The sequence below is a fragment of the Capra hircus genome, chromosome 1, assembly GCF_001704415.2.
Source record: "Capra hircus breed San Clemente chromosome 1, ASM170441v1, whole genome shotgun sequence".
In the NCBI taxonomy this organism is placed as follows: Eukaryota; Metazoa; Chordata; class Mammalia; order Artiodactyla; family Bovidae; genus Capra; species Capra hircus.
The window spans coordinates 130,239,302-130,249,629 of record NC_030808.1 but is presented as its reverse complement, the minus strand read 5'-3'; the positions used below and the strand labels follow the sequence as shown (position 1 = coordinate 130,249,629).

The 10,328-nt window shown below is 51.5% G+C and overlaps 1 protein-coding gene across 2 annotated transcripts in view; it reads left to right on the top strand.

Annotated features, from left to right (window-relative positions):
• Positions 4,310-10,328, top strand: part of ESYT3 (extended synaptotagmin 3) — a 55,342-nt gene continuing 49,323 nt past the window's right edge. For both annotated transcript variants that reach the window (XM_018049935.1, XM_018049932.1), the window contains exon 1: positions 4,310-4,862. In XM_018049935.1, coding sequence (XP_017905424.1) covers positions 4,545-4,862 — 318 coding nt within the window. In that variant the 5' untranslated portion in view covers positions 4,310-4,544. The remainder of the gene's footprint in view (positions 4,863-10,328) is intronic.

Here is a 10,328-nt window from a genome sequence, read left to right as displayed (position 1 = left end):
CTGATACACGGGACATGGGTTCCATCCCTGGCCTGGGAGGATTCCACATGCTGTGGGGCAGCTAAGCCCATGTATCTCGACTACTTAACCTGAGCTCTAGAGCCCAGGAGCTACAAGAGAAGTCTGTGCACCGCAACTAGAGAAAGCCTGCTCACAGCGATGATGGTCCGGTGCAGCCAAAAATAAATAAGTTAACTATTAAAAAGCAAACAAAGAAATGTATTGCTTATTGGCCTTTTGGCTAAGATCAAGTGTAAAAAACAGAAACTTATTCTTTCACTGTCTTGGAGACCAGCAGTCAAGGTGTTCAATCAAGGATTTCAACCAAGGTGTTGGTGGGACCATGCTCTCTGGGAAGGCTCTGGGTTAGAATGCTTCTTTGTCCTTCCTTCCTTCCTGCTGGTGGTTGTCAGCAGCCCTTCCCCTTGATTTGTACTGTGTCATTCCAGCTTCTGCTTCTGTCTTCACATGGCCTTGCTCCCTTTGGACAGCTCCTCTGTGTCTCTGTTTCCAAATACCTCTCTCTATCAGGATACTAGTCATTGGATTTAAGGCCCGCTCTAAGCCAGTAAGATCATGTCTTAATGCCATCTACCAAGACCCTATTTTAAAAGAAGATCCCAGTCATAGGTACCAGTGGTTAGTACGTCAAGTTATTTTAGGGGGTAGGGATGGGGACACAATTCAACCCGCAATAGCAGTCAATAAATATACTGAACAAATGAGCTAGCGTCCTCTGGAAAAGTGGTACAATACGGTGAACTCTCAAAGGGGTTCAGGCAAAGGCTCTGGAAGGCATTATTCCCCCCAGGTTTTGATCCAACAGAACATAAAATGTCTTTAGCTGGCTGTAGTAACCAAAGTTGTGTGTGCAGTTCAAGGAAAATAATGGCTCCAATGTTCTAGATGGGGTATGGAGTTTTAGTTGCTGTATTCTCAATGTTCTTCTATATTTAATTTATGATAGTAATGTAATGCCATTATAAATAAAGTTTGGAAAAGAGAGAAAAGAAAATCAACTCTAATCTCACTTCCTTAATGTACTTTGGAGGAAATTTATGTGGACATCTTTCTGGAGAGAGGGAACAGCAAGTACACAAGCTTTGAGGCGTAAACAAGCTTGGTGTGTTCAAGGAGCAGAGAAGGTAGCGCAGCGGGGGTAACTGCATCCTGCCGGGTGTTCCAGATCGCATTTTGGACATCAGCTCCCAAATCAACAAACTTCCTTCTCTGGTAATCTTCTCCAAACACGCTACCTTCCACATCCCTTCCCCAAACACACTAATGTGGTTGGGAGGCTGTGGTGTAGACCTGGTGTGTTTAGAGGGGAGGAGATAATAGATACAATTGGGTACTCTCTCCGAGGCATTTGGAATTAGGATGGATAAGGATTAAGCAGTCTCTGTGAAGCTCTGTGACCCTGGAAGCTGTGAGGAGGGTGCTCCACTTCAGTCAGAGGCAAAGGAGGCAAGTTAGCGACAGAGAAGCAGGGATGCAGAGCCCAGTCCTTCCAGTTAACTCCCCAGTCCATCCATCATGAAAGTCAGCCGCATTCCTGCCTCACCTGCCAGGGCACTTCCCTGCATCCCCAGCAAACATCCTCATTCCTTTAGCTCAAGCTGACCTGTGTCAACCTCTAGAGGAGTGTTTCGAGAAAAGGAGTTCTGTGGTCAAACAATCTGGGACACAGTGGTTTAAATAGAATATAATAGCTTTTTATCTGCAGACTTCTCAGAGCCTTTAATAGCATTATGTACATTCAAAAAGGAACTCAAGTGAGATGCATTGCCTACTTTGACTTCCTAGGTTGTGCTGGGAAATGTAATTAAACAGGATGCCAACCTGAGTGGTTTCAGCTTCTGTTTTGGCTGGTCCGGAAGACCAAGAACAACAGAGGAGGGTCCATCTATTCTGACCACCAGGAACACAGGTGTTGCTAAAACATTCCATCACAACAAGTAATTTTATCCAGGAGAGAGGAAGGGAAAAGTCAGACACAGACAGACAGATACCAGAAGGACCAAGGAAAAGAGAATACAGTTACATTGTGCTTGTCATCCATCAGGTCTGACCTTTCAATACAACTATTGAAAGAATGTCAGCAGGCTACAGTCCATAGGGTCACAGTGTTGAACACGACTGAGGTGACTTATCACATTTGCACAGAACAGTTCCAAATCATTTGCCAGCTTCAAGATCACATTCTTTTCATTCCAATGCCGAAGAATGCCCAAACCACCACACAATTGCACTCATCTCACACGCTAGTAAAGTAATGCTCAAAATTCTCCAGGCCAGGCTTCAGCAGTATGTGAACTGTGAACTTCCAGATGTTCAAGCTGGATTTAGGAAAGGCAGAGGAACCAGAGATCAAATTGCCAACATCCACTGGGTCATCGAAAAACAAGAGAGTTCCCCCAAAACATCTACTTCTGTTTCATTGACTATGCCAAAGTCTTTGATTGTGTGGATCACAACAAACTGTGAAAGATTCTGAAAGAGACGGGAATACCACACCACCTGACCTGTCTCTTGAGAAATCGGTATGCAGTTCAGGAAGGAACAGTCAGAACTGGACATGGAACAGCAGACTGGCTCCAAATTGGGAAAGGAGTATGCCAAGGCTGTATATTGTCATTCTGCTTACTTAACTTATATGCAGAGTACATCATGAGAAACGCTGGGCTGGATGAAGCACAAGCTGGAATCAAGATTGCTGGGAGAAATATCAATCACCTCAGATATGCAGATGACACCACCCTTATGGCAGAAAGTGAAGAACTAAAAAGCCTCTTGATGAAAGTGAAAGAGGAGAGTGAAAAAGTTGGCTTAAAGCTCAACATTCAGAAAACTAAGATTATGGCATCTGGTCCCATCACTTCATGGCAAATAGATGGGGAAACAGTGGGAACACTGACAGACTTTATTATTATTATTATTTGAGCTCTAAAATCACTGCAGATGGTGACTGCAGCCACAATGTAACTGTATTCTCTTTTCCTCAGTCCTTCTGGTATCTGTCTGTCTCCTTGGAAGAAAAGTTATGACCACCATAGATGGCATATTAAAAAGCAGAGACATTACTTTGCTAAAAAGGATCTGTCTAGTCAAAGCTATGGTTATTCCAGTAGTCATGTATGGATGTGAGAGTTGGACTATAAAGAAAGCTGAGCACCAAAGAACTGATGCTTTTGAAGTGTGGTGTTGGAGAAGACTCTTGAGAGTTCCTTAGACTGCAAGGAGATCCAACCGGTCCATCCTAAAGGAAATCAGTCCTGAATATGCATTGGAAGGACTGATGCTGAGGCTGAAACTCCAATACTTTGGCCACCTCGTGCGAAGAACTGACTCATTTGAAAAGACTCTGATGCTGGGAGGGATTGGAGGTGGGAGGAGAAGGGGACAACAGAGGATGAGACGGTTGGATGGCATCACCGACTCAATGGACATGAGTTTGAGTAAACTCTGGGAGTTGGTGATGGACAGGGAGGCCCGGCATGCTGCAGTCCATGGGGTAGCTAAGAGTTGGACATGACTGAGGGACTGATCTGAACCGAAGATCCCATTCCAGTAATTGACGTCCCCACTCAGGTGAGCCTAAAATGTAGGTCATCCACAAAATGATTTACTGTCTGAACTTGGAACTCAGCCCTCCACCTGTTCTGACCATTCAGAAAAGATTAGATAGAAACCATGGGCTTCATAAGTGGCCGCCAAGCACCCCAAGGGCTTGCTCTTCTATCCCCTTGTCATTCATCATTGCTTACAGTACGGGGCGCCCAGAGGTGAGCAGGATTGGCCCGGCCCGGGAAACTCCCAGTCTGATCGATGTAGAGAATGAAGTTTCAAACTGACACCCGCACAGAGGATGGGAGTGCGGGGCAGAGGGGAGACACTGAGCTTGATCAGGTGGGGCGTAGGGCTGGATCTAAGCTTTATAGGTGCAAGAGGAGAGAGCAGAGGGACAGCGCTCTAATCCACCTAGAGGACTCAGATTCAGGGCTGGGCGGCCCTTGCTAAGAGAATACTACACGGCTGTATATTGCAGACTGGGTGTAGGAAACCGGTTTTAGGTGATGCTTATCCATGACAAGTCATTTGTCCACATGCTTCAGTGAGTCACAGACTCCCCGGGGCGAAACCCGAGTGTTGTGCCTACAACCTCTTAGGTCACCTGCACAGAACGTTTAAGTGCGGGGGCGCCCTCAACACTGGGTTTCTATTTAGACCTCGCCAGGCGCCAGCCCTGCAGCCTGAGCCCGCCCCCTGCCGCCTGGGCCCGCCCCCGGGGGCGGAGACATCCTAAACTGCGGGCTTGGCGTACAGCGGAGAGCTGCTGCGGCGCAGCGCATTCCTAGGCGCAGCGCTCGGTGCTCTGCTGAGAACCCCGAGTTCGCGGCGCGGAAACTGCGCAGGAGAGTCCACTCAGGCAGGTGCGGCGCAGCGCGGCGCGGCGGTCTGGTCCTCGCCCTTGGAGGACAGATGTGCCTGGACGTCGCGGCGCGCAGACCTGAACTCAGGTGAGGGCAGAGGGAGACGACGAGATGCCCTCGGAGAAGCCCCGCGCCCCCGGCGCCCGGGGCACCGAGCGCGCGCCGGGCCGCGAGCCGCGCCTGCCCAGCCAGCTGCTGCCCGAGCTCTACGCCTTCGCGGCGCGCGTGCTGTTCTGCCTGGCGCCCGTCTACCTAGCCGGCTACCTGGGGCTCAGCATCACCTGGCTGCTGCTCGGCGTCCTGCTGTGGATGTGGTGGCGCAGGAACCGCCGCGGGAAGCTCGGGCGCCTCGCTGCCGCCTTCGAATTCCTAGACAACGAACGCCAGTTCATCAGCCGCGAGCTGCTGGGCCAGCACCTGCCCACTTGGGTGAGCCGGGCCTAGCCGGGCGGAGGGTCGGAGTTGGGGCGGAAGCCTTGGGGGTTCGGAAGGAACCTGCGGTCGGCGAAGGAGCTGGGGCGCGCAGACCCGAAGGGGGCGGGAGCCTAGGACCCTCACGCCTTCTCCCCAGGGGACAGACCCTGGGGGCGGTGGCCGTGCCTCTCGCCGCGGCGCTCCCTGGTCTCATTCCCGCCTCTGGTCCTGCTGTGCTGGGAGCGTGAACCAGGGTTTCTCTTGAGGGCCCAGAACCTGGGAGAAAAATCGCAGGCGGGCCACACCCAGAAAAACAAGGGCGTCTGGGACTCTGCAAAGTTACTGGTGAGGGAAACAGAAGGCACTTCTTCCACTCGCCTGTTGATTCAAGGCAAAAACGCAGAGTGCAGCACCGACAGATACAGCAGTGGCAGAGGCCGGACAGAGGGGGGCGGCCGGGCTAGAGACCAGGGTTCAGGGATGGCACTGCGCAGGGGAGAGAGAGGCCCAGCCTCCGCCTCGCTGGGACACACGCTTCTCTCCCTCCGGGACTGGTAGAGACACGAAGATGCACTCTGCAGCTACACGGCCGTCTCCTGGTGTGGAATGACCAGGACTGTGGCTTCTCAAATGCTTCTGGTCCTGAGACTCTCCTGGCCCACCTAACAAATACAAGCCCTAGCCCCCACCTCACAACCCTCAGGTGGGATTAAGGAACCTCACTGAGTCTCATGATCAGATGAGTCTGGGAAACGCCTGCTAGAGGGGCATTCGGTCTGAGACTTGGTCTGCTATAAACCCTCTTCTCTGGATGATGAACTGGGGCTGGTTATCTCTGATGGCTTCCAGATATATTCAGGCCACTGAGGGGGAGAGCTGTCCAGAGGCCACAGACCCCTCACTTCCTCTGGCTTGAGGCCTGTACTCTAGCATCCAGCCAGGCTGTAGGTTCCTCAGCCCTGCCCGTGACAGTAACTGCTAAAGTGGGATGAGAAGAAGATATTAGAAAGTCCTGTTTATGTTAAATTCAAAAGTAAGCCCTATTGCATTAGTTTTCTATAGTTGCTGTAAAGTACTACAGACTGGGTGGCCTAGAAATTTATCAAGACCAAGGTGTTGGCAAAGTGGGTTTCTTCTGATGCCTCTCCTTGGCTCTCTTCCCCTGTGTCTTCATGTGGCCCTCCCTCTGTACATATCTGTGTCTAAATTTCCTCTTCTTATAAGATCATCAGTCAGATTAGATTAGGGCCCACTCTAATGGTCTTGTTTTAACTTAATCATCTCTATAAAGACTCTTATTTCCAAATACAGGCATATTCTAAGGTACTTGGGGTTGGGACTTCAAAATATAAATTTTGGGAGACACAATTTAGCTCATAGTGCCTTTTATTTATTTATTTAACTGCTTCATGTCTCAAGTGCAACATGCAGGAACTTTTTTAGTTGTGGCATGTGATCTAGTTCCCTGACCAGGGATTAAACCCAGTTCCCCTGCATTGAGAGCATAGAGTCTTACCAATGGATCACCAGTATGGACAATAAAGCTTTAGAATTAAGTTTACAAATGTTGGGTAGCAGCCATGGAGACTGAGTCTGGGGCCTGTCTCCCCCAGACCTTGCTTGTTCTATGGAGGCTTGTGATCTTGAAAAGTGTGGACCCAGAGAGCAGGCCTGTAGCTGACCATACTTCTTGCTTACTGATAAGGGAGCTCAGGCTGCCTGTTAGGCCTCTGTCGTGACCCCCATGGCAGCCTCAGTCCCTGAGACCTCACCAAGTGACACCTCTCCCCTTTCGCCCCTCCATGTGTTAGGGAGGCCTCCAGGCACTTAGCTGTATACCAAGGCAGTGTTTCTGAGATTGGAGTAAGACTCAGATCCTGCAGGGGCCCTGACACTCCCCAACCCCCTATCCTCCCACAGACACCATAGAAACTGTTCTGGCTTCTCCGGGGGGAGGTGACCCCAGAGCTACATGGACCTAGCCAACAGGGAGCTCAGCGAGATGGATGAGACAGAACACAAGGGGGTACCTCCTGGATTCTCACTCTGTAAACCATATCCCAGGCCTGAGCCAGCTGGGTTGAAGCAGTGGCCCTGCCAAGGGCAGTCTAAGCAGAGAAGGCCTGTGAGCACAGCGTGGAGGCTCGGTGTGGTTGGTATCTGAGCGAGTGTTGGGTGCTTTGCCTAGCTGATGTGTGCAGTGCAGGCTGAAGGACAGGGGCCAGATTGAGGTAGGTGTGATGGAGGTTGGGGCTGATCCTGAAGGGAGTTTGGGGAAGGTTTTGGAAAGGTCCTGTAAAAAGCAGCAGGGAGGGAGGGGTGAAGCTGGAGGGAAGAGACCAGTTGAGAAACCAATTTTAGCCAAGGTGGTATCAGTGGTAGTGGGGACCAAGAGATGAGGATGAGAGCTGAGCGGGGGCAGGGACTGTAGGTGCGGAGGGGCCTAGGAGCAGGGTGCAGGAGGGACCAGGGTCTTCTACATTCTGATTTGGAGAGCTGGGTGCCTGTGACTTGGACTGGGGATCTGGAATGTGAAGCAGGTCCAGGGAAGTAGGTTGTCTGTGTGAACACCTGTAGAGAGCACACAAATAGATGCAGACGTGGGCTTTTGAATCTGCCTCGTGGAGATTTCCATGCCCAGGGATGCTGTGGAAAATCCAGAACCTACTTGGTTGAATTTCCCTCTGCCTGCCTCCTGAGGACACACACTGTTTATGAAGACAGAGGTGGCTCCCATGTGGTGGGGAAGAGGGACCCTTGCCCACGATTTCAGAGCTTGGGCGTCTTTATCTGACAAGTGGCCCTTTCAGTGGGCCTTCTTCCCTGTTTGGGAAACTGGTTTTCTTGAGTGAAAGGGGATTGATGGACTATGATCTTTGGTGTCCAGAAATATTTTTACCAATTAACAACTGGCAAACCACTAGCCAGGGTGTTAAAGAAAAGGTCTTGAGGGCCTTGAAGCCCTGCAGGTCATCACAGAGCACCCAGTGAGTGAGGGTGGACCCCCGCCCCTGCTGCCTGTCCAGCCATGCGCACACCTTGCTCTAAATTGCACCCAGTCCCTGTGAGGGGACAGAGGCCAAGGCCAGGCTGAGCCAGACCCGAGAGGCGACAGCGGTCCCTTCTCACTGGAGCCATCCTTTCCTGCTCCACTAGACGCCTCCTCAACATGTCATACCAGTTGCTGCCTCCAGGTGATAAGAGAAGTTGCTTTCCTAAGCGGGCTGTCATTGTCCCCACCTGTGAAATCGTGTTAGAGGAGGTTGTTTCTGGTCTAACTTGAGACAGCCCCACTCTTCCTCTGGTTCCCTTCCAGGAACAGCTCAAGGGAAGGCTGCTTCTGCTATAGAAGGGGTCACAAGTGACGATGCCAGGGAGGCCCTTGTCCTGTGAATGTGGCCCGGCCACGTGGATAGACAGCAGTTCCTCTTCTGAACAGGGGAGCGGCCACTGCCTGCCACTCATGCCATTGTTCCTCATACTCAGTGTTTAGACTTTTCAAAGAATTAAGAGCAAAGAGTTGGACACGACTGAGCGACTTTCGCTTTCAAGAGCCTTTTCGGTCAGCCCACCTCGCCAGGGCTGGGACCTGCGGACAGCACAGTGATAGACCTAGAGACCCTGATCCTGTAGTCTCTGCTGCACCACTCATCTAGCCATTGGCCTTGAAGGCTCCGTTTCTACACGTGGTTGTGATGAGCTGAGTCTGAAAAGCTGCTTGTTCGGAGCCAGGCATGACTGCATGCTCTGGGGGTCTGTCACTGTATCCTTTGCAGTTTCCCAGACCTCTCAACTCTCTATTTTCCTAACATGAAATGAAGCTCATTACCAAGTGGCCCAGCAGCAAATGTGCTCTAGAGTTGGATGGCTGCAGGGCCCATTGGAGACTCCAGCCCTTCCTGGGGTTCCGTTCACGGAATTCCACCTCTGGTACTCCCCAAACTTCCCACCTGATCTTCAGAGTCAGTCCTTTGTGCTCTGGGCTCCTCAGGTAACCTGAACTGCTTGAAGCCTCCACCCTCCCCTGCCCAGAGGCTCAGGCCCCCAGCTGGGTCTCCACAGGCTGCCTCCTAGATCTGGGCACAATAGGCCCTTTGCCACCCCGTGGTTTATGGGTTGTTGCTCATGGAGCCCTTGACCAGCACTCACTTGGATAATTGGTTTGTTTATCAGATATTTGTTCGGCCCCTGCACGAGTGGGCCAGTGTGAGGAGGGAAGTTTGGTACGAGTCTCACCTGCCTCCAGGTGGATGTGTCTGGGGGATGAGGGCCTGGTAGTCAGGGGAAAGAACGGTCAGAAACCTTGTGTCTGTCTGTGGTCTCAGGCCTGGCCATGCTCACTCTCCTGGCAGCCGATAGCAGTCAGTTGGCAGCTTCATGGGAGACAGTTAACCCTCGTGTGTCTGCTGCGGTGGGAGTGGGCTGATGTGGTGGTGTGGATTTGGAGTCTGAGGCTTATTCACTGGGGGACCTTGAGAAGGTCCTCTGTCTTCTCTGAGTCTCTGATTCCTGCCTGAAAATGATGAGGTTCTAGGGGATGTTCTAGAGCCTTTTTAGCTGCAGGAGTGTGCCACCACTGATCAGCCTCAACTTAGCTTTTCTCTAGTGCCCCAAACCCACAGGACACTGTTCCCAATCTTTCTTGCTTCCCTGTCACCTAAGTGGGGGTGCCACTGAAGCAAACACCCAGGAGAGGTGAGCCATTCGCTTAAAGCATTGAGCGATCCAAGGTTCACAGCAGCATCCCTGGGACGATGATACCTGGGATGGATCCTTCTAAGTTTCTGTGCCAGCTGTTCAGCCTGACAACCAGGGCTGAGCGCTTTGCTTTCCTGAAGCTGAGAGTTCACATTCCTTTTGTGGGTGGAGCAGCAGTCTTCCAGGGCCCAGGCTCCCGCAGTCAGTCCTGTACTGATAATTCTGCTAATTAAGGGAGTAAATGCAGTGACAGCTGTGAGCTAGGGTGGAAACTCTCAACTTCAATCCCAAAGCTCAATTCTCAGAGTCAGGGCCATGGAGCCTGGTTTTAAACATCAAGACTGGTTGGGCGTGGCTTGGAGCTGGGGACTTCTTTCCCAAAAGGCCTCTGCAGCCCCTGTGAGGTCATTCTTGTGGCTCCGAGTCAGGCCCATCCTCAGGAAGGAAGGGGCAGGGCAGGTTTTAATCATGCCCCTTGGGTCTCTGCCCCACGACCTAGTGATGCTTCATGGACTTATCATGTCCTGGGCCTGGATTGGGTAATAAGAGAGGCAGAATGTGGGCCTGGCGCAGGGATCTTAGGCATCCACATGTTTGTTCCTTTACTCAGTGAGCAAACATCTATCGAGGACTTGCAGTGTCAGGCACCATGTTGCACCCTGGCCCACAACATGAGTGACACACGGTCCCTGCTTTCAAGGAACCTCTGAGCTGAATCGGGATGCAGACCCACGAGAACAGCCTTTTCTGACACAGCATGATCCGTCCTACAAGGTGGAATGC